Source organism: Nyctereutes procyonoides, unplaced genomic scaffold, assembly GCF_905146905.1.
Source record: "Nyctereutes procyonoides isolate TBG_1078 unplaced genomic scaffold, NYPRO_anot_genome, whole genome shotgun sequence".
Lineage (NCBI taxonomy): Eukaryota > Metazoa > Chordata > Mammalia > Carnivora > Canidae > Nyctereutes > Nyctereutes procyonoides.
Genome location: NW_026575125.1, coordinates 33,222,896 through 33,247,877, shown reverse-complemented (window position 1 = coordinate 33,247,877; position 24,982 = coordinate 33,222,896). Strand labels below are relative to the sequence as shown.

Genomic DNA, 24,982 nt, shown 5'->3' with positions numbered 1-24,982 from the left:
TTAGAGAGATGGAGCAGGGGGAGAGGCAGAGGGGAGGGAGAAGCAGGCCCCCTGCTGAGTAGGGATCATCCAGAGCCAGAGGCAGATGCTTAACTGACAGAGCCACCCAGGCACCCCAGAAATTAATCTTTATAAATTATCTGAAAATGTATTATGTAGGCAGAAACTCAACTTAACATTTATGTGTTCTGTATTTTCTCTAGTTTATACAAACATTATAGAATTTATTAGGTGATTGAATGTTATTTTAAAGGACACAACTGTTAATTGTATAATAATGTCATTCAACTATGTAAAATACCATTGCATAAAATGACACCCAGATAATCCATGATACTTTTAATTATACTTACAAATTTTAAATGTACTGAAGTGTGATATTTTCTTGCAATATTATAGACTTTTTTAGCTTTCTGTGGACTTAATTTTGAGATTAAAAACTATATTGCCAGAAATTATTCTCTCTGGATTTTTGCAGACTTTGGGATCTCACAGACCAATAAAGTTTTTCTATTTTAATTTTTTAATTTTGTGACAAGAGTATGAAGACCAACAGATGGTTGCAATCTTCTGTATTTGCATTTGGCTAAATATGGGCACTGCATTAAAAATGCAGCCTTTTCACCATTATATCATAAATAAGGGGTCATTTCAAAACAAAAATTAAAAAGCTCTCAGTTTTATTGTAAAAGACACTCTCTTAAATTATATACAGTTGTCTGTATGGAAAATTTACTACTTTGCCTATTTTTTTGCATTTCTCCATGGAACTGTGAGAGCTTCATTATGAGCCAGCCCTAGTGAGAAACCTGTGTTTCAAAATACAATGTAGACAGAAATTGTTGTAAATGATAAAGAAATGGGAATGAAGCACATATTGGTTATCAGTTTGATTAAGTACTAAATTGAATACCTAAGAGTTATAGAATACTTTGCAAGACCCTAAAGGAAAGAATAGCTAACCATCTGTTCTAGATCATTCCCTTCACTAAAGGAAAGGGCTTAGATTAGATGATTCTATGGGGATCCTCCCTAGCATTGTTTTTCCTTTCGTCTATTAACTCTGATCTTAAATTCCATTTGGGTACCATTCATTAAAATACTTTAGAGATCATTTAAATTAGTTCATTGCCAATGAATTTATTTAAAACATAGTATTTCCACATGACTTTATAAGAGGTTAGAAAATACAACTACTAGTTGTAGCGATAGTATGATTAGTTTCTCCTTAGACTTGAGGAAGCAGTGGGCTGCTGTTGAGAAAGTGTCAGCTTGGAACATGGGATACACTAAGTGAGGCAGAGTGGTAGCTGTAATCTGGTATGTCATCCACAGTGTTAACCAAAAGCCAAGAAAGTCCTGGTTATAAGATGAAATTCCACACTGAAATCTGGATCCCCAGGAAAAAATAAGAATTTATCCTAACTTCTCTAGATTATATTTGGACAAACTCAGGATCTCTACAGGGCAACAAGTTACTAGTCATGAAATCAAATGTATCCTGAAAAATCAGAATGATATTGATATGAAGCCACCTAATAAAACTTGTTTTCCTAATAAGATATTATTTGTCAACCTTGAATTACATTGTTAAATATCACAAAAGTGATAAGGCCAAAAATTGTATTAGTTGTTTTTTTTAATATTTTATTTATTCATGAGAGACAGAAAGAGGCAGAGACACAGGCAGGGGAGAAGCAGGCTCTATGCAGGGAGCCTGATGCAGGACTCGATCCTGGGACCCCGGGATCATGACCTGAGCCGAAGGCAGATGCTCAACCACTGAGCCACCCAGGCGTCCCTGTATTAGTTGTTATATGTAATGTCCTTAGGTTTAAAAAAAAAAGTCTTAGGTCTTTTTTTAAAAAAAAAAAAAAGTAGAAACAGTTATCACTGCTAACCGGACAAGTACCTGAAAGTGAACCCAATAGGATAAGGAGCAAAACTTTTGTCATGTGACTCAGGCTGCCCTAGTGGCCTCATTTCACAGTCCCATCTCAGACAGCCCACCCAACCTAGACTGATCACTGGACAGAGAGATAGATAGTTGTTTTCATTTACGCAGCATTCTATTGTTAACCTAACATTCAAAACTGGTGACATGCCATGTGATTATTAATTAAATTAAGAGGTGGTACTTTTTACACTAAAATAAGGATCTGTTTTTGCCATAGCCTCAGTTTGGCTTCATATCCAAACATATTCTATGCAGCATATATTCTTTAAGAAGTATCAACTCTACATCTTGTTTATGAAGTAAATGTTATCAGACAGGAAAAATGTAAAACCGTATGACAGTAGATAGGTGTTCATCAGCATCCTCCACTGTCAGAATAAGATGAGTTGATTATTTTTTAGAAAACTGCTTTTACAACTGAATGTCCTACGTGTTAAAATCTACCTGAATGTTTCTCACAGCAACTCTGTTGGGAATTCTGACTTCACAGAATTTAGGTAACTGGCCTGCTTGCCACAGCTAGTAATAATGGATGTTTGGACACCTGCCTGAATCCAAAGCTCTGGCTCTTCCTCTTCCTCCTGTAGCACGGAGGGGCGATGTGCAGGACTTTGGAGAAGGAGACCATGGTTCCTGACTCAGGGCCAGCCAGAGTTATGTGTCTATAGGGACCCTTTCATCACCACTCATTTATCCTGTTTTTGTGCTTTTCCTTTTATCGAGAACGTATGAGTTAATGTTTACTAAATTATTGGAGGTCCTTTGGAGTCACTTAAAAATATTAATATAAAGGAAAAGCTTTTGTCCTTCCTTTCATTATTATTGTACTTCCTAGTAAAGGAACTTTACCTGTGAATACATCAGGCATATCTACAATTTTAATTTTAATAAGTTTTAATTCTCATGCAAATTCACCTCTGAGATTGTTTTACAAAATAGATTACTGTGTTAAACTGTTTTTGAAAAGTAAGGAGTTCTTCTGTAGGAAACACTACTCATTTGTTTTCTTTAAGGCAATGTAAGGAATTACCTTAATGACAGTTGTTGCTATTTTTTTGGAAGAGCTGAGGGGTAATTATAAGGACATGTTAGGTAGTAGTTCACTGGCTGATGTGTCTTTAGCAATTCTTTTTATGATTATATATGAAAGGTAAAATCAGGCCTATGCCATAACTTCTACAATTGTGTGTCTTGTCATTTTTCTCCTCCTTCATCATTGAGAATGTACACCTAAGTATTAGGTATTCTTACATGGATATTTCAAAGGCACTTAACTTTCACAAAAGTTTGAATGTCACAGATTTTCTAGATAACGATGATAGTTTCTGCTTCCCTGCAATCTTTTTCTTGAATTTGCTTATTCCCTTTCAGAGAAAGCCGTGTATACCTTTGGGCTGGGACAGTTTGGTCAGCTGGGTCTTGGCACTTTTCTTTTTGAAACCTCAGTGCCCAAAGCCATTGAGCATATTAAGGATCAGAAAATAAATTTTATTGCCTGTGGAGAAAATCACACAGCTCTGATAACAGGTACAGATGAGAATTTCTGTTACGTATTTATAGAATGGGGTATGTTTTACTACAAAGTAAAAACTATGTGGAATGAATGTATCTAACATAAGCAAAGGAGAAGATAGAAATTCTTGTTTTATATGCCAGAGTGTAAAGTTGTAAACTCTTTTAATAGTTAAGTTCGATTTCAAATCAGTGTAAATGATCCAAAGATTTAGACCCTCAGAACAAGTCAGTGAAGTCAGAGGTAATATCATAGTATTATACTTTGGCAGAAAGCTGGACTCTTTTTGAAATTGCACCTGTTTGAAGGCTCTTAACTCTGCTCAGGCCAGGGGGAAAAGTCTTACAAGAAAGAACTTTAAAACATTCTCCATGTTCAGTTACATACAGGCTGAGTAATTTCCTATGAAGCTTTTGCCGCTAGGAGGTATTTTCAGGAGTGACTCTTGGCTACTTTCTCCACAGTGATAGAAAGGTACCTCAAAGGCCACTAAGTGGATAGCTGGGTCCTCTAGAACTTTTGCTCTGTGCCTTCTCCTTTAATCCAGGGAGATACTGCTTATTTCTCAAATACAAAAACTAGGTGCTGCCATTTTGTACTCAATAAAGATTCTCCCGTAGAAATAACTCACTTACCTGTAGGTAACTGATACAGTCCACAATTGTAATTGCTGTGGGACAAAAGCCCACAGTAATTTCACTATTTCTAGCTCACGTTTCTATCTAAAAATGAAGTAAAGCATTAAAAAGGCAGAAATCATACAGTATTTTGAAATAAACCAGATACTAGTATTTCTACATTTGTTTCCTTCTCTCTAAAAAAGCTTCTGCTAAATGGAGCACATCTAATGGTATCTAGTTGGGGGAACTAGTAATCTGCAAATACAATATACTACCATACACTGTTCCTTCTTCCCCAAAGAGCCTTTCAGAGAGAACTACTTGCCCATTTTCAAGTGTCAATGTCCTTGTTAATGTAGCATGAAATAGAACTATATAGAATATAAAGAATTATTATTCAGTCATAGTCCCAGAAGAGTTGTTGATATGTATCCTTACTGCAGGGTCTTAATGTCAATTTCACTGTCCTTACTGCTGTTTTTCATCAACCCTAAATTGCCATTGATGGGAAATACATACTTTTTATGGATCATCTAACACACAATTAGATTATTTGGTTAAACTTTAATACTGCCTTTCCCCTGATGAAAGAAGTTCTAGCACAAATAATTGAACATTAACTTTGTTTGCATTTTGCTCATAAAGCTTCCTCAGGGGACAGGTGTTATGAATTTTTTTTTCTTCCAGGACTAATGAGAGATTTATAATGAGTTATCTGTAAGTTCTTACCAGTTCTCCATTATGTAACCAGTGGCTCATGGTTTAAAAAAGCTCTCGAGTTGGAAATTCAATCAGGTAGCTTGGATCAGAGATTATCTTTTCTTGCTAAAGATAATCAAGTTAAAACACAAAGCCTAATAAAATGCAATTTGAATAAAGAAATCAAGGGTCAGAAGAAGGGAAAAGGATAAGGAATATATATAAAGAAAGGAAATAAATAGCTAATAGTAAGAATTATAAGAGTCTAGATTTGGGGTCTAAATACTGGCTATTGCTTATTAGCAGGAAATCTGTTTTCTGTATTTTTTAAAGATTTATTTATTCGAGAGAGAGGGAAAGCAAGAGAGATAGAGCACACAAGGAAGGGGGCTGAAGGAGAGGGAGAGAAAATCTGAAGCAGACTCAGTGCTGAGCATGGAGCCCAATGTGGGGCTCAGTCTCACGACCCTGAGATCACCACCTGAGCTGAAACCAAGAGTCAGACGCTTAACTGACTGCACCACCTAGGGGTCCCTCTGTATTAATTTTTGAACTTGACACATTACTGAATTATGTTATCATTCCTCATCATTTTTCCTTTAGTTCTCTTGGCTTTTCTTAGTACAAGATTACTTTGCCTTTTTAAACTAGAAGTTCCCAGATGTGATCTTATCATTTCCTGGCTTAAAACCATTCATTCAGGGGCACCTGGGTGGTTCAGTCAGTTAAGCATCTGCCTTTGGCTCAGGTCATGGGATCGAACCCTGCATCAGGCTCCCTGCTCACCAGAGAGTCTTCAGCAGAGAGTCTGCTTCTTCCTTTCTTTCTCCCTCTTCCTCTCCCCCTGCTTGTGTTCTCTCCCTCTCTCTCTCAAATAAATAAAATCTTAAAAAAACATTTATTCAATTTATTGCCCTTGAGAGTTCAGAAATTCTTAATATGAATTGACAGGGTCCTCTGTGATATGGTTCCTTCCTACCTCTTCAGATTCATCTCATACCACTGTCCCCTCTGTGCTCCAGACACATTTGTTGCCTTTCAGTTTCTTGACTATGTTATGTTTTCTCTTGATTCAGAGCCTTCATATGTGTTCCTTTCTTGCAGCTAAAACCCTGATCATCCTTCAGGTTTCAGCTTGAAAGCCTTATCTAATCCCTAGACTAGAGGGAAATCACCCTCTTCTGCCCCCTTTCCTTCCCTGGCCCCCTTGCCTTGCCTACACAACCGAGAATTATCTGGCACCAAATGTCAATAGTGCCAAGGTTGAGAAACCCTGGTGTAATCAATGATGTGAAGGAAAAAATAGATTGTTTTGGAGCATGGGGGGTCAATACAAAAATCTTCTCCTTGAGAAGACAGCACATATAAAGAGATAGTTCATGCTGGGTTGCTGCTGTCCTACACAGTGCCTCACACGACCGGGCTTCCAGTTCACAAACCACCAACAGCTTAGTGATTTATTCTCAGGGTATCTGTTGCGTAATGTTATGTGTAGAACCACAGAGACCAAAGACAGTGTGGAGATATCAATGGATCAGAGTAAATTCAGTGCAGCATTGGAGGGAGAAATTATAATTGCAGTGTAAGTAAATATATGTGTCTATTTACAAATAGATCCATACAAGTAAGGCTTTTTATAATTCTTTCTTCTTGTACTTTAGATATGGGTCTCATGTATACTTTTGGAGATGGTCGACATGGAAAATTAGGACTTGGACTGGAGAATTCTACCAATCAGTTCATTCCCACTCTGTGCTCTAACTTTTTGAGGTTTATAGTTCAATTGGTAAGGGCATCACATTTCCCTGTTTACATTTTCATATTCCTATATTTGAGTCTTTCAGTATTTCATTTTTTTCTTTCAGTATTTCATAGAAAATAAGTACTTTTATGTTTGTATGAAAGAATATCATGGCTATATCTAATCAATATACCTATTTCCTAAAAGCCAAATGTCAGACATCAGGCCACTCAGAAGATCTGTTCCTTTCCTAGTTCTCCTTCTTTGAGCATTGTCCTTTTCACCCTAACTTTGACCTCCTGCTTTGTTTCCTGTGTCTCTTGAGAGCCAGAACTTGTACCATGCCTGGAAGCTTGGTTGTCTCCTCCAGCAGCCAGCAGAGTGTCTGACAATCAATTCTAAATATTTGTTGAATTAGATATTACTGAGACTTATTTGAAATAATCATCATAATAATTTCACAATATTATGAAGGAAAGTTTCAGAGTATGCTATTCTTATAACCATTGTGTAGAACACTATAAAGTTGCCTAAAAATCTATGTATTGCAAATACTATACAAAGGTTTTTTTAGGCATTTTGTTGAAAATCAATTATTTCTCAAAATCCTTTGAATGTTGGTTTCATTTTTCATTATTCCACCATTGTGCACACTTACATTTCCCTCTAAGGGCTTTTAAGCATTGAACTTTAAAAGTGTTCATGTTTGGAGACATAATTATCCCAAGAGACTAATTTATTCTTGGATCACTTTTTTCCAAGTAGAACTTCTCTGGGTAAATTTTTCAAGGTGTTAATATTACTCCCAAATTAAAATAACATTTTCTAACTTGTGAGGAAAAACATAATATGCCAAATAAGTTGGAAGTAAAATGGTATGTTACACTTGTTCTAATTTTTAATTGTAGTGTTTAAAGAATACATATTATAATTTGTGTGTTGTGGGTATGTTGGGGGGGGGTTGCAGGCAGACTACCTAGGAAGTCTACCATTAAGAAAATGATTTGTAGCTGAAAATAGTTAAAAATCCATTTGTGTTTGAAACCAGTGTCAATTAATCTGTGGTTTTATGCTGCAGGTGTCTTGTGGTGGATGTCACACACTAGTTTTTGCCACTCCACGACTTGGTGGGACAAAAGAAATGGAGTTAAAAGAAATAAACAATTCTTGCTTCTCTGCAGCAACTTCTCTGTCCCTCAGCAATCTGAGCTCAGGAATTGTACTGCATCAAACTCTATCAGCACGTGTGCGGCGGAGAGAGAGGGTATAGAGTTGTGGCCAGTTCTATATCATTGCATTGCAAAGAAAATGGAAAAAAAAAACTCATTTTCTTTTTTAATCAAAGAAGAGTCTTTAAAGATAGATTTACTAAATAAAATGGTTAGAGTTGCAGGCTTACAAACTTAAAGCAAATTCAGAGTTAAGCTGTTAAACACACAAATGAGAAAATTAAAATGATCATGGATAACCTTGACTTAACAGAATGGACACAAGGATACAAAGCATCCTTTTAGAGGCCTATCTAAGCACTTCAGATTGAATGCTGAATTGTTTTCTTAACTCTACTTTGCTTTTTATCTTTTAGTTACACCTTATGGGCCGTGGAAGGTTATACACCAGAAACAATGAAATGTGGAAAACAGAGAAATAAGAACTTTAGTTTGAGATAGGGAATGTTCTTTCTCATTTAAATTTAGAGTTTCTCATTCTTTAAAATTATTATTTCAATGACACTTATATTAAAAAAAGAAAATGTCAAAGATTCCTTTTTTAAAAAAGTTACTTTAAGTTCCAAAGCATATTCCCTTTGAAGTAAAAAGGTTAAGTTTGGCTTTTTGTTTTGGAAAAGTATATATGGAAAGACCGAAAAATATCGATATTTTGTAGTTGTTGTTTAGGTCTTGTGACTAATTTTTTGTTTCCTAGAGAAAGCAGAGAAAATATACCTATGCTTTTCCCCATCATGTGAAAAACAGGCTTCTAAATTAACTAAAAATTTAGAACAACTTAGATTCAGAGATAACAGAACAAAACATTTTTGTGCCCTTGGGGATTATTTAAAAATGAATGTGGGACAGAGGGCAACTTTGAAGTCTCTCTCTTAAATATTTTTATCAACTGGGGAGCAGTTACTGTTATAATATACTGTTATATATTAAATATATAACATCATCTAAAAGTTTGTTTGACCTGTTTATTTTAAAGGAAAAATCACCTGATTCTTTTCAAATGACACGAACACTACCTCCAATTGATGGGATTCCTATGCCACCTGTTTGCTTTTCCCCCAGTCCAATTCCTTTCTATATGGCTGCAAGTAATTGGTCAGGGAAAATGACACCTGAAAAGGAGGACCTCACGCAGCCAGAACCAGGTAACATCTGATACTCTGTGTGCTCACAGGAAAAGTGTACCTTTTATTCCTCTTGTTTTCATGTTTATCTTAATGTGTTTCAACAATTGTTTTCTTCATCATTAGAGACTGACGTCTCATTTGAGTTCCAGTCCAGGAAAACTCTTACAAATACAAAGCATCATCAGTAACCCAAAAAATCCCATGTAACAATAGCAGCCTATTTTTATGGAGCAATGTATAACATATGTGATACCTTCTCTTACATGATCTCCTTTAAACCCTGAAGCAACTCCATGAAATAGGTGGGAGTTATAAACTTTTCATTTTGATAGATATGAGAAGTAAGTAAGGCTTGAAGAGACTGAGTGACTTGGCCAAAGTTATTCAGCTTATATGAAGAAAGCCGAATTTGAATGCAGATCTTCTGGACCTATGTGAAGTCTTGCATTTAGGCAGTATAGAGCATGGGGCATGGGGATGCCTGAGTGGCTCAGTCGGTTAAGTGTCTGACTCTTGATTTTGGCTCAGGTCATGATCTCAGGGTCATGGAATCGAGCCCCACCCAGCATAGAGCCTGCTTAAGATTCTCTCTCCTACCCCTTCTCTCCTCACCCATTGCCCACTCACGTACATGCTCTATCTCTCTCAAGAAAAAAGAAAGAAAAATAAGAGCATGGGGTATGGAGTTAAATTGATCTGGGGCCAGATGACAGCTCTGACATTTATTAACTATGTGACTTGCTTTGGGAAAGTTACTTAATTTCTCTAACCCTCAGTTTTCCTATCTTTGAAATGAGTTTAATAATACTTCTTTAAGAGAATGATTGAGATTAAAATGAGTTAAAGTATATAAAATATTTAGCATTGAGCCTAGCACTTTTAGGAACCTCTTTATAGTTATAGTCATGGTTATTATTGATACTTTTACCTCACTGCCTTTTAGATATACATTTTATCTTTGAAATTGTAATCCCCGCTCTTTGGCTATTATATACCTCTTCTAAGTAATTTTGTTTATAGGCATTCATGTATCTTAGTAGTGTGTATATGTTACTACAGGGCATGTGCTTGGATAGTAGGGGCAGGGCAGGAAGCCAGGAACAAGAGATCAGAATAAGCACTAGATTTGGAATTAAGATAATTTGAACACCTGGAATTAAGAATCATGGCACAGATAATTTTTAGTATCTTTGGGATCAAGAGCCTAGACAAAAGTTGAGGTAGGAAAAGCAAGAACTAAAAAAAAAGGAAAAGCAAGAACTGTGGGCCATAGGAATAGAATATTATTTACAACTAGGACCTTAATAATGACCCGATTTCTTAAACTATATTTTTTTCAAGGATTTTATATATTTATTTGAGAGAGAGAGACAGAATGTGAGTGGGGAATGGGTAGAGGGAGAGGACCTCAAGCATAATCCACACTGAGCACAGAGCCTGATGGGGGCTCGATCTCACCACCCCAAGATCTTGACTCAAACCAAAATCAAGAGTCAGATGCTTGACTGAACCACCCAGGCACCCCTGATAATGAGCCAGTTTCTTGAATTTCACATACAACTTTTGCATGCTTCCTTTTGAGATAAGCATCACTGGCACCCTTCAGGCCTGCACATGGCAAAAGTAGAGTCTGACACTGTACAAGGAAATGAGAAGTTTATGGTTTGGGGAAGTTGTTTCCTGCTTCAAGGGATTTGAATGTGAACATATACAGAGTTTTGTAGCTAGATCCAAAGGAAAAGCAATTCCTTATCTTTTTGTGACTGTTTGCTAAAACTGTTTTAAAGGATTTTGAAAGTCATATCTAAGATATAACATGAATTTTTCTAAATTATTTGCAGACTTCAGTGTGTGGAGGGAGGAAGGTCAGGGGAGACCTTGCTAAGAATGTGATATTTAGCTAAAATATAAAGGATAAGAAAGACAGCCACATGAAGAGGGAGGTTATGGCATTCTAGGCAAAGAAAATAATAGAGGCAAAGGTTTGGAGGAAGTTTATAAAAAAAGGAAAAAAGACCATTGGAGCTAGAGTGTGGGGAAAAGGCTAGACAAGATGTTGGAGGATGAAAATGTATTCATGATTTTATAGGTTATGATACGCCTATTTGATTTGAGTGTTTTTCTTAAGTGCAATAGAAAGTCATTAAAGGGTTTTAATCAGTGAAGTGATGTGCTCCAATCCAACTTACATTTTAAGATGCTCACTTTTGCCTCTGTATGGATTGTAGGGAGGAAAGACTAAAAGTAAGAAGAATACTTAGGAGCCTTTTGCAAGAAATGATGGTGTGTGGTCTGGAGTGTTTACTGTAGATGGAAAGAAGGGGGCAGATTGGAAGTACATTTTAGGCAAAGAAGTAACTGAATTTACACATAGAGGTGAAGGAAATGGAAGAATCAAGGGTGATTCCTGGGCAAGAGGATGGTTGACAGGCTTGAGGGGAAAAAAATCGAGCTTGAGATACCTGGGAGACATCTAAGCAGAAATCTGGAGCAAGCAGTTGAAGGTGCAAGCCTAAAGTTCAGAAGAGAGGTCTCAACTAGAGAAATACATTTGGAACCTGGCAACACAGAATTGGTATTTGTTGGTATTTACAATCCATAGGACTTGAAATCACCTGTTAGATAGCAGAGTAGCAAGAGAAGGGAGCTCAGGATTTGGCCCTAAGAATGTCTAACATTTTAAAGAGCCAGCAAAGCTTTCCTCAGCCCTGTCAACTGGTAGGGTAAGAAGAGGGGAATCGAGAGAGTAGGGTCATGAATTCAAAGTACTGCTCAGAGATCAAGGAAAAAGCTCAAAGAAGCATCCCATGGATTTGGCATCATGGAGAATACCGGTGATCTTGAGAAGATTCCCAACACTTGGATGTGATTTCTCATGCCAGTACATCCTATGTTTTATATTCCCTCCTAGGCTATAAGTTCTTGTACTAGTTATCTGATTCTGCATAACAAGTGGCCTTAAAACTCATCTCACAGAATTTGCGAGGGCTCAAGAATCCAGAAGCAGCCTAGCTTGAGAGGGTTTCTGCTCAGAGTGTTTCATGCATTTGCAGTCATGCTGTCAGATGAGACTGTAGTCACCTGAAGGCTCCACTGGGGCTGAGGGATGCTCTTCTGTGCTCACTCACGTGGCTGTTGGCAGGAGGTTTTACTTCTTCGGCATGTGGACTTCTCCCTAGGAATGGTCCTCACATGACTTCTCCCAGAGGAAGTGATTCAAGGAAGACAAAGTGGGGGTACCAAGACATAAACTGCAGTAATATCACAATTATGGCTGCTTTGTTTGGTTGGCCATATAGATCAACCTGGTAAAATGTGGAAGGGAATGACACAAACATATACATGTCAGGAGGATGTACATCGCTCGGGCCCTTTTTGGGGACTGACAGTCAAAGCACTGGATATCTGGGTAGTATTTTTTCCCAAAGGAATAGTGTTTGCCTGTTCATATGAATGAAGCAACTGCTATCTATCTCATCAGCATCGAAGTTTTTAAACTTCCAGGAAGAGACTTTAAAACCTATTATCACTATGAATGAATTCCATTCAATTCTCTTTACATGAAGTTAAGGGACTTTAGTAAAATTATACCTGTACTTTATATTACAGAATAATTTATTACCCAGTTGTCTTTCAATTTTCCATTGAAAGCTGGTTTTCTCTTTTCCCTTTTAATCAGATTATTTTCGAGATAACATGGCCAAAGGGAAAGAAACAGATAATTCTTCGGCAACAGATTCAGAAAGCCTTGGAGAAACTACCGATGTCTTAAACATGGTAATGATTTTCCCATTTATCTGTATAGATATGTTTGGATTTTAGTTCATGGTGTTTTCACGTGTGTGTGCTGTTACTTGAATTAAAAAAGCTTTTGGTTTTTGTTTCATTTTGTTATTTTTATATATGTTTGTTATTGTGTTGAGGTATAGATTACATACAATACAATTAATTTTGATCCTTATATCTTTAGCATGCAGTTGAGAGTAGATTGTCTGAACTATTTTGTGTTAATTTTATATATAAGAATGTGTAAATATATAATCTTATATATGGTCTTTATTCTTTTTAGAACTTATTTTTTATTTATTGCAGACACATATGATGAGCCTGAATTCCAATGACAAGTTCCTAAAATTATCACCAATTGATAAACAAAAGGTATAATATAGAGAATTATTTTCATTATGGTGGGTAAGAACAGTTTAAATTCTATTTTTTCTTGAAAGGTTTCTGGAGCACAATGAAAGATAAGTATTCACTTACTTTAGATTTTAAAGAGGAATCCATTGTAGATAGCCTCAATTTGGATTTGTTCTGTTGTTATATATTTCCTGTGATGCAACAAGAGTGACAGAATTTCATTGCTGAAATTTGCTGTTTGGTGTCACTAACAAGTCACAGTAGCCACATTCTCTTAGCATCAAAGCAAAAGATCATTATGGCAGTTCATAAGTAATTGGAAGAGGCTACTGTTTATCAGAATGATTCTTGGACTTGAGTTGCATATGACTTTGGTTGAGTTACCATGTTATCCTCAAAGATGATATTAACATCTTTTCTAGCTCTAAAATTTGGTGGTTTTAGTGAAAATATTTGATAATTTCTTTTCCAGTGTGTGGAATGGGTTTTAATCTATCACAGAATTGATAGCATAAAAACAAAATTAAACATTTGGAAATTAATCAGAAACCATACATGGGTGATAGAGACTTTTTAATGAATAACAGATGAATAGCAAGAGGAAGAAGTAATTGGTGGTTTTCACAACCCTGGAGAGATAAACGCCTGTCCTTAAATTCTTTGCTTCTCCTGGCTTTAAAGACCAGTGAGGTGAAAGGAAGGAGAGGTTTGGCAATTATAAAAGTAAATTGGAGAAATGTAAATTGAAGGAAGAAAGCTTATAGACAACATTTAATTTTCATTTCCAGTGCTTTTGCTGCATTATTTAGTTAAAAATCCTTTAAGTCGAAGTCACTGAAATGCAAGAGGATCTTGCTGAATTATAAAAATTTAGTGCTAGTCTTTGTTAGTCTTACCTCTGTTTTACTGAGAGGCATAGTGAATAACAGCATTCCTTTTGAATATGAGAGAGCTGTTGTCCTCACACAGTATGGCAGCTCAGTGAATGTTGACTGACTTCATTGATTACTATACTTGCAAACAGATGTCTTTCCTGTGTCTTCTTTCCTTCCTCTTCTCTTAGACTGAGGGCTCTCCCTGTTCTGTGCTACTTGATTGTGCTAGGGAAATAAAAACACATACATTTAAAAATCATTTCTGACAACTGGGCCTCTGTCTCTCTTTAGGGCACTTGAAAGAATTGTGATTTTTTTAAAGATTAGGACCTAGAACAAACAGAAGGAAAGCACTTCCTTGTAAACTGACTTCTATTTTATACTTCGTGTAGTCCTTTTAAATAGAAGCCTGACCAGACCTTTTTTAGTGAATGAAAAAAGATTTATTATAGTATTTCCATATATTAATTTTTAACTTGTGCTGCTTTAAATTTTTTAGCATAAAAAATGACCTCTTCCTAGGCCTAGCACTCACGACAATTTATAACATTTGATTTAGTGAGGTTTTACTCTCCAGAAGCCCAAATTCATCAAGTATTTTAATTCATTAGCTTGTAGAATTTGGATCAACAATTTGATTTTTACCTTATTTTGTCCAGCAGGAAATTATTTTCATATTCTTAATGTATCATTCAAATTGCAATGTTTAATTTCATAAATTTTATAAGAATCTTAACATTTTACCCTAAGTATTTTTTCCACATAGTGGTTAGTTTCATGTATCCAAGTTATTATAATTAAATAATACAACAGACAAAAGGAAGAGGGTCAAAAATATGTTTTGAAAAGGAACATATTGTTTAGTTGTGTCACTATAAAGATTTCATTGGAGTTTTCAGATTTGTCTTCTAGAAGTAAGCTATTCATTTTTTCCAATATTTAAGAATTTCATATTTTGATATATTTAATTTTGTGAATTTCAAAAGACCAATCAAAATTTGACAATTAAAATAATAGGGAAGGTAGGAAAATATGAAACTGAACCCACAGGGCTGCATGCAGGATAAGAGTACATTTTTTTAAACACTATTTTGCAAAGTCAGTCTGGAAATATATTTAAGAATTGACTCAGATAAAGAAAAGGGATAGAGAAGAAATATTGATGGTCCTGTGTAAGTAGTGGCAAAATGAAAGCAAATAGTAAGAATGTGCAAGTTAGATGCAGATACATGGTGCCACATCAAAATCAGATGTACCATAGACTTAATGGCATAAATGATCTCCAGAGAAAGCCAGATCTGAGCAAAATGTCCAGTAAAACTGGACATTTTTATTCCGCTAATGAAACTTAGTGTAATGCAAAATCTTGGCAGTATTTTGTAGTAGATAAGTTACCTTTGTTAACTAATAGTAGTATGACGATTACTTCAAAAATTTACAGAAACAAGAAACAATTGAGAAACTGAAGCAGCATACAGCTCACTTTGGAAATGATGATAGTAAAGGATGTGCAAGTGAAGAGATGTCCAAAACAGTGAAAGAGGGGAAAGCATATAAACAACTTTTGGCCAGAGGAATATACATGACGCAAGCAGCTATGACTATGGAAGCATTTTCAGATGAGGACATAGGTAATGACTCAGGCCAGCCTGGGCCTCGGGCTGACACCCACGCAGAGGGTGTGCAAAGAAAGATATTTAGTTGTGAAAGTAAGCATGGTCTCTATCCACCTGACTATAAGGCGATAGCAAAGGAAAGTGATGGAGGCCAAAGTCAGAAGGATCCAGAAGCAGAAGAAACAGTCTCTGAGAAGGAAACCGAGCTGGCGGAAATGGCAGGTCTGCAGGCTAGGAGACAAAGTGAAGAGAATTTAAGAAATATTAATATGTTCTTTGACGACTTACCAAATAGAGACGTGAATATTGAGGATGAAGAAAGTAAAGATTTTGTTAAGGACAGTAGGAGGAACAAACAAGATGTGATCTTTGACAGTGAAAGAGAATCTATAGAGGAGCCAGACAGTTACTTGGAAGGTGAAAGCGAAAGTCAGCAAGGTACCACTGATGGCTTCGAGCAGCCTGAGTCAGTAGAATTTAGTAGTGGAGAGAAAGAGGATGATGATGAAGTGGAAACTGACCAAAACTTGTGGTATAGCAGAAAATTTATCGAACAAGGACACAAGGAAGAGACCGAACACAAAATGTACAAATTCATGGCAAAATATGATTTTAAGTGTGACCACTTGTCAGAGATTCCAGAGGAGCAGGAAGGAGCAGAGGATTCAGAAGGAAGTGGAATAGAGGAGCAAGAGGTAGAGGCAAATGAGAATGTGGAGGTGCCTGCAGGAAAAGAGGAGAAGGAAATAGAGATCCTGTCAGACGACCTGACAGACAGAGCAGAGGTGAGTGAAGGCAAGGGAAAGGCAGGAGGTGGAGGTGAGGGAATCCAGCGGGAGGGTGATTCAGGAGTGGAACAGAGGCAAAGTGAGGAGGGGCAAGAGGAGGAAGACAAGAGAGGAGGAGAAATGGAGGGCCTGGCTAAGGGAGAGAAAAACCTAGAAGAGGAGGAGGCCCAGGAACAAAGGGAGAGGGAACAAGGCCATTGGGAAGAAAAAAACAAAGGGACAGAAGGAGGGGAAGGGGAAGAGCAAAGAGATGAGAAGGAAGGGGAGGGGAGAGGAGGGGAAGAAGACTGGGAAGAGGAAGAAGAGGAGGAAGAAGGCAAGGAGGAAGGAGAATGGAAAGAGGAAGGACAGGGAGAGGGGGAAGAAGAAGGAGAGGAGGAGGAAGCAGAGGAGAAAGAAGAAGCAGAGCAAGGAGGGGAGGAAGGAGAGGGGGAAGGGAAGAAAAGAGAAGGGAAAGAGGAAGGAGAAGCAGAGAAAGAGAAGGAAGCAGAAGAAGTAGAGGAGGAAGGAGAGGGGGAATTGGAGGAGGAAGGGGAGGGGGAATTAGAGGAAGGAGAGGGAAAAGGGGAAGAAAGAGAGGGGGAATTGGAGGGGGAAGGGGAGGAGGGAGAAGAGGAAGGGGAAGAGGAAGGGGAAGAGGAAGGGGAGGAGAAAGGGGAGGCAGGAGGGGAGGAAGGAGAGGCAGAATGGGAAGGAAAGGGGCAAGTGGAGGAAGGAGAAGGGGAAGTGGAGGAGGAAGGAGAGGGGGAAGTGGAGGAAGGAGAAGCAGAAGAAGAGGATGCAGAAGAAGAGGAAAGGGAAGTGGAAGAAGAAGGAGAGGGGGAAGGAAACAAAAGAGAATATGAAGGGGAGGAGGAAGAGGGAGAAGAGGAGGAAAGAGAAAATGAAAGAGAGGAGGAAGAAGAAGGAGGAGAAGCAGGGGAAGGGGAGGAGGAAGAAGAGGGGGAAGCAGGGCAGGAAGAAGGGGAGGGGGAAGAGGAAGGGGAAGAGGAGGTAGGGGAGGAAGAGGGCGAAGGAGAGGAAGAAGAAGAAGGGGAGGAAGAAGAAGGAGAGGAGGAGGGGGAAGAGGAGGAAGGAGAGGGGGAGGAGGAAGGGACAGGAAGGGAAGGCGAGAGGGAAGAGGAAGTAGGGGAGGTGGAGGAGGAAAAAGAAGGGGAAGGGGACAAGGAAGGAGAGGAGGAAGGAGAGGGAGAGGAAGCAGAGTGGGGAGTGAGGGAGAGGGAAGAGAAGGACACTGAAAAAGAGGGGAAATATGAGGAGACAGGAGATAAAGAGAGTGAAAAACAGGGAAGACGGGGTGAAGGAAGAGAGTCCAACAGAGCAAGCAAAATCAGAGGATCTGTGAAATATAACAAAGATAAGGCATACCCCCAAAAGTTTATTACTAACTCAGAGGGAAAGGGGAAAGAGCGTGAGGCACAGAGGTTCAAAATGCCAGTGCGGTCAAAACAACTTTTAGAAAATGGGCCACCGGGTTCTAAAAAATTCTGGACTAATGTATTACCACATTATTTAGAATTGAAGTAACAAACTTTAAATTTGACTGGATTTGGTCCAGCCAAACAGAGTATCTTACACATAATAGGCACTAAATACATTTTATTAAATTGCTTTTAGGCCGTGGTTACTTTATGTTTGGTATAGTAACAACTGATAAAGACAACATAAGGCACTGGTAAATTTAGCGCCTCTTAAACTAATATTTTTGGTATATTTTCCCCCAAAAATTATGAATCTGTCACTAGAACATATCAAAGGGTCATAGCAGATAAATAACATTATATATTTCTCATTAAAGACAGATTTAGGAGATTGTAGTATACTATTATAAGAGTGTTGCGTTTGTATATGTGAACTGGTCCCTTTAAAGACGGCACAGACGCCTAAAGACGGCGATAAAAATATCTCATTTCTTATGACTTTATTTCAATCCCTGATGACAGTTTGCCTACCATAAGGAATAATTTTGTAAGATGGATGATATTCTAAAACTAAAATGAATTCATATTTTTAAAAAATAGTGTTTTTTTTTTTTTACCTTATATGTGTCCTTTTTGCAACTATCTACCAAGTGACAGCTGGATTCAAAGCTTAGATCTTAATGTGACATCTTTTAGTTACTGTCTGGGCAAATGACAGTATATCTCATGAAATGGAGGTGAACCTAAACATATATTCTGGAAGTATGTAAAACTTGCAAGTAGTTATTGGCCAGGCAGAGCACCTCACTGGGGTTCACTTTCCTCATGTGTAAGATGGAGTGGATTGAATGATTGAACTAAGGTCTGTTCTAACTCTCAGATTCTTTTGTTCTAACAGGTGGTTTTTCGCCCATTGTGTTTGTCATTTGCATGAAAATTTTTTAAAACTTTTAATGTCACTTTAAAATCAATCTTTTCTATAAATTATATGTTCTTTACTCCTAAAAACTTAGGCTGAGCCTTCATGTCTCTTGTCTTCTGTTATTCTGTATTCTAAACTTCAACTTCTGAGCTTTACCTGGACTGTCAGAATCTTCATTCCCAATGTCTATTACGTACCCTCAGTGTGTTCTTCATTGACTATTCTGTAATTCTCAGTTCGTTGCTTGTCAGAATGTTCCAAGTAAAATAAAGTGTAAATATATACTGTCAGTAATTGTTTGTGGAAAGAAAAACTAACATTAAGTATTGAATTTTTGATAGGCTAGATTTCTATTAGCATAAATTCAGTCTTCCCTTAAAATTTTCAGTATGTATCATGCAGGTAGATCATTTGATTGTTCTTTATTCATAGCTCCCTTTTCAACTGATTTCTTGGCCCAGTCCCTTCCATATCTCAGGCATGAGGGATTTCTTCCACTTTAATCAAGGAGGATCTTGATGGTAAACTTCCTGTGAATTTTGGGTAGTCGGATCCTTTGCATATTCTACTCTCTACGAGAAAGAATATGGGTAAAGAGACTAGAATACAAAGAGAAGAAACTCCTAGCAGCAAGGGTAGATTTTGTTTTAGCTGCAGGGATCTTTGATCACTTCCCCTAACTAACCAAAGATGCTAACTTGGCATTGCAGGGTTCTACCAAATTCTACCACATTCATTGTCAGTGGAGTAGAATTGATATTTTCATAAAGTGTGTGTTCTGTCCCACTAATGCTAGTGCCCCACATGGTTATTTAAAAAGTTGATTTAAAATGATTAACTGAAAAAAAAATGATTAACTGAGATGAATGACAGAAGTGGAGTTCCTCAAGGAAAAGCCTGCAGGGAGAAAAGAAACTCTTACACTCAAGTTATTCATGTTAAGGTGTGGGCGTTCTTTCTGCCCTGAAGGCCTTCCTGGCCGGCAATATGAAAATGGTGTTCTGAGCATGCACCCATCTCACTATTTGAACTGGTCTAGAGAGCCACTTTTAAACAGCATTTCCTGCCATTTTTTTCACATTTCCCTGGCCAACAAAAGTGCTTTGTGCTCTTTTAGAAGCAATCGCTCATGCAGGCATAGTATTCTGGTCATAAGAGCATAGGCCTAGTCATTTTGAGATGTGAATTAGTACTTGGTTAAACAGATCGGAATAACTGGTTCCTTCTTTATTGTCCTCATCTGCTGGTTGATCAAGCTTTTATTGTAGCTTATTAGGTTATTACTGAGGCCAGTGTGAGGTGTGTGTAGAATCCGTTGAGTTACAGTCTCAAGTGAGGACTCTGGCAGAAAAATATTTTAAGGTAAGCCACAAAGGAGTACCACAGAAACTGCTGCTGCTGCCGAACAGCAGCTCCTGAGGTGAGTGCAACGAAACGTTTTCTCTTATTTCATTGTAGAGGTAAACTTGCTATACACGTATGTATTTAAGATAAAATGCTACCATAGAGGAAGGTGCTGTAATTCCTTCTTCCTTCAATCTTTCCATTTTACCTGACCTGTAACTTAATATTTGGTATGTGCTATTCATTCAACAAAGAAGCATGTACCAAGCGCCCACTAGGAAACAGCAGCTTTCCCAAATCAGGTAGATCTCAAGAAATGAGGGCTTCTTGCCGTCAACCTCCTGCGGCCCTTTTACCTGTCAGGGACATTAGGTAGGTAAAGATTTCTTGAAATCACACGAGGTAAAAGGAATTCCTGTGGCTCTGCCTTTAACTATGGCTTAACAATGCCCTTTTGTTACTGGATTCCTCTGTGTTCTTAGCCAGGACTACCCAAAGATAAAAATATATGAAAACAAATCTATGGCTTTTCTTCATTAAGCCCCTTAATTAAGAAGAAGACAGTGGTTTTATGCCTTGAATATGCCAAGAGTAAGATACAGTTCCCTGATCTCAAGGAACTCTTGGCTGTTCCTATAGGCTAACCAGAAACTTTACCAGTACAGTAGAAAGTTTCAAGAATGGCACTTCAGTGGCCACAGAGAAAGGCTAGGAAAGGGCTTCTGGGGAGCAGTGGTGGTGGAATATAAAATGAGTCATGAGAAGTAAAGCCTAGCACGCAAGCAGCAGGGGCAAGGCTTTCCAGGTTGATGGGAGCCAAGAGGGTATTTCAGCGTAGAGCAACTTAGAGCATCTTTTGGTTCTGGGTAGAGAGGCAAAGGGCCTCATTGTTTGTAAAAGATGCTAAACAGCAAAAGTAAGATGCTCACCATTGGGCTTTTATAACCCTCTGACAACAATATGGAGGGGTCAGGGTCAGAGAGGGACAGGACCAGAGCCAGGGATGCCAGTTGGGAGGCAGCTCTAGGAGACCAGGCAGAGACAGAAGAGAGGACTAGGACAGTGTGGACAGAGAGTTGAAGACGTGTTATCAGGAGAGCTTCAGGGATAGAATTGGAGGGCTTGGTAAAGAGCTGTAACTTGGAAGGAGCAAAAAGGCCAAACTTTTCTTGCATGAAGAACCAGGTGCAAAAAGTGCCAAGGCTGAGAACAGAGGAGTAGGGGTGGATTTAGGATCCTGTTTGGTGCTTGTTGATCCGGGAGATATTCCGCAGAGAGATGGATGTCTGGACTTGGAGCTCAGGGGATATTGCTGGGTATTGCCAGCTTTTTATGGGTAGTTAAAACCATGGAGTTGAATGCCAGGCAGCACTCAGCACGAAAAGAGGAGAAGTGAAGAGAGTCTGAGGAAGCATCAGTAGGTAACAGGAAGATTGAGAAAGGGAAGTCTGAGAAGGGGGTGGCGTAGGAACACTTTTCAGGGAAGAGAAGTGCCGCCCAAGCCAAGGAGGGAGAGTAGTGGAGGGCTGCAGAGGGGTCTGGGAGAGGCCCAGCAGACAGGATGGCCAGAGCTCACATTGCTAGCAAAGAGGGAGCTCCAAGAAGCCCACCTTTGAATCAGGGACTTTGGTGCCCTGGGAAGAAGCATCTTAGACTTGCTATTACTATATATAAGGGTACATGAGCAAAGGATGTTGTTGAAGTGAGTTTATCAACAAAAAGGAAGAGCCTACAGTGCTCTAAATTTCAGCCTGTGGGGGCAACAACTCTGGAGGCAGCTGTTCTGGTCTTGAGCAGAGCCCGGGGAAAGAGTCCGGGCCCTGGCACCCAATGGATCTGGATTCAAACCCTAGCCCTTCATGGATTAGCTCTGTGGACACCTGGGAAAGCTTTTCCTCTTTTAACCATTCTAAATCTGATGTATTGCTTTTTATAAAGGAAGGGGCCTTTGGAGAGTTCAGTTAGTTTTAACACATGAAACATGTTAGGGGTACATGTTTGGCCAATGGTTGGCCCGTGTCCCTCTCATTATCCCCTCTGACCACATCAAGCCCTGTGTGGAACTGCCCTCTTGAATCCCCAATCATTGACAGATGTGTGTGAGTGTAGTCCAGTAAACCTGACTTCTGTTTATTCTTATTTATTTTTTGACTTCTGTTTAAATACAACATAGCTAATGCCCCCCCCCCCCCGGTCAGAAAAAAATTGGCTCATAGAAATAGATCTGTGGGAATGAAGTGAGTTATAATAATGATAACCCGTAAATATGGGGTAGGGTGAAACTCTGCATACAATATATACATGTGCCCAATACTGGCCCTCAATGTTTTAATAAGCATGTTGAAAGGCTCGTACTCACACGGTTCACCAGAAATTTTGGTGTCAGTGCTGTCATGGGACAACAGATTTGCCTGTGCTCTAATATTTTAATCAAAATAGATTTAAAAATAAAAAGAGTAAAACTGCCTAACAGCAGGAAAGTCTGTATCCTCAGCGTTATAATCACTTTTGCAGGCCTGCTTATCAGAGTCAAACTGAAATGGATTTGGTGGTGAAAATACCAGATTAGAAATGAACTAAGGGATCAGTACATAGAAAGGAGGAAAAGTTTAGAGATTACAAAGTAGTGACATTAGAAGCCAATAATTTGGAGGTCAAACTGAGAGCCCTTAGGTGCAGTCTGGCTTGCAGACTCATTTTGTTTGGTTTACCAGTGATTTTTTTTAACATTTTTAATCCATTGCCAACATTGAAATACCGGGAAACTTCATACTGTAACAGTGTTTTCTGGACTTGACTTGTTGGAAATTCTGAGGCCACACTAGCCCACAGTCCAGCCAAGGCACCCCTCCACTTTCCTATCACCCTAGGCTGTTCATGACAGGTCCTGTCTTCTTCCCTTGCTTGTTCTAGCTGCTGGGCTCCTGGCAGAGCATAAAGGGAGGTGTACAAGAGAGTAGAACAAATAAATGAACCCTTTAAGGTGAATTATTTTCTAGTGATAAGACCTGGAACATTATGGCCAAAAGGTGTCCAAGCCTCTTGGTTTTTGATGGTCCTTGATGTGTACTAGGGAATCTTAAAATCACTTTTATTTGTATACAAATACTCACTGTTTGCTTGTATTATTTTCTCTGTAAATAATCTTTTTAATTTTGATGCAGACCCTCTGAGGTAGGTATTACTAGTGTTATTTTCCCATTTTACAGAGAAACTGTAAGTATATTATTAGGTACCTTGCTCAGGCTGTGATTGATAGTACAGAACTTGGAAAACAGTACTTAGGTCTTTGTATTGAATGCCCTTCCCACTCTCTCCTCATCCCTCAGTGAGTTCTGGTGTAGTATAAATATGAACTTAGGTGTTAACTCCTCTTGTCCTAAAAAAAAACCTTAAAATAGAGATTTTTAAAATATACACTTCCCCACCTGGTATTATGTAGATATAGTTTTATGCCCCACCTGGTATTATGTAGATATAGTTTTATGCCCCACCTGGTATTATGTAGATATACTTTTATGCTCTATTAATCTATTTGGAAAACATTGTCCACCCTATATGACATTGAGGCATCTCATAAATTGAGAATTGTAGCATAAATTTTACACTTTATAGTCTCTTTTAAAAACTTGTTTAAAACCCCTTATTGAAATATAATACATATAGAAAAGAGCATGTGTATTTTCCACAAAGTGACCATGCCCATATAGTCAACACCCAGATCAAGGTAGGGCACACTGTCGGCTTCCCAGAGGCTCCCCTCCAAACCCCCATCCAGGCACTTCCATTCCCCCAGGATGACCACTATGCCAATATCTGATAGCAGCCTCTAGTTTTTCAAGGATTCGATGTAGCTGTATTGTTAAGCAAACTGAAACCTCACAAGGGACATTCAGTTTCTTGATATTTCCCATAAGAAATGCAAAACGTGTGACCCTGCGCCTGACCCAGGAGTGCAGCTCCCTGCACTATGTCCGACCAACCGCCCTTTTGTGCGAGCCAGGCCCATTCACTTCTTTACTGTGGTCCCAACACAGGATGTGTTTCCGTTGAACATTCTAGACTGCTTTACACCTTATGTGGTTCTGGTGACAAGAATATATTTAAACTTTGCCCTTTCTCTTCGTAAAATGACAGTACTCTGCCAATCTCTCCTAAATTGTTTCGGTTTGAAGGTAAGTACTATATGTGATTTAAAGTAGTTGTCCAGATGTGAATAGATTAATTTTAAATGTGCTTAAGTGTAAAGTTCTACAACTCATGTGATTTCTAGTCAAAATGGTTTCTAAGAGCTTTCTCAAAGTTAGAAAATGACATTGTTCTAGCAGTTCTTCATTGTTAGATTTTCATAGTTATGAGTAAATTTATAGTTCATTATAAAAGAGATGTGTGTTTTGCTTATTTCTAAAATAAGATAAAATGTCATGTTCCTTTTTATAATAGCATGATATTGTCCTGTAGTTACATTAATATCTTAGTTCACTAGCACGACTGGAGTTGACCCAGCTGCTAAACTAGCAGAATTCTCCAATAGAAGAGGACTTTGCTAGAACACAGCTCACTGCCCCTCCCTCTGGCAGACAGATGGACACAGTCTGAAATTCTCTGTCTTGGGAACACTGTTCTTTCCAAGTGGCCTTCATTTATGTACATTCATGAATACATCCATCAGCCATAAATCTTAAATCTAGTAATCTTGCTTCTCATTCCCCTCCAGAGTAGTCTCTGATCACTTTACCTTCTCATAATGTGTTTCTGGCTAGGCATAATATACAATATAAATCACTTAGAAGGGAAATTATGCAGGAAAAAAAGAAAGCTTTAAAATTACTGGTAAATTGTAGCTACCTTGTAGTTAACCCTACCCAACCTAAACGTCCAGCACATCCTTTAATATAGCTGTCCACCCTGGTACTGTGTTTTCCTCTCTTCCTTTCCCCTCTTGCATGTACTACCTCATGACCCTTTGCTTAACCTAAGTCAAGGCTTC

The 24,982-nt window shown here is 38.3% G+C and overlaps 1 protein-coding gene across 2 annotated transcripts in view; it reads left to right on the top strand.

Annotated features, from left to right (window-relative positions):
• The window catches only part of RPGR (retinitis pigmentosa GTPase regulator), a 50,567-nt gene that overhangs the window by 12,396 nt on the left and 13,189 nt on the right, over nucleotides 1-24,982 (top strand). Inside the window, exons 8-14 of one of the 2 annotated variants that reach the window (XM_055337718.1) lie at nucleotides 3,329-3,484; nucleotides 6,451-6,575; nucleotides 7,609-7,794; nucleotides 8,736-8,904; nucleotides 12,566-12,663; nucleotides 12,979-13,044; nucleotides 15,343-16,302. In XM_055337718.1, coding sequence (XP_055193693.1) covers nucleotides 3,329-3,484; nucleotides 6,451-6,575; nucleotides 7,609-7,794; nucleotides 8,736-8,904; nucleotides 12,566-12,663; nucleotides 12,979-13,044; nucleotides 15,343-16,302 — 1,760 coding nt within the window. The remainder of the gene's footprint in view (nucleotides 1-3,328; nucleotides 3,485-6,450; nucleotides 6,576-7,608; nucleotides 7,795-8,735; nucleotides 8,905-12,565; nucleotides 12,664-12,978; nucleotides 13,045-15,342; nucleotides 16,303-24,982) is intronic. The other variant, XM_055337719.1, reaches the window with a different exon arrangement.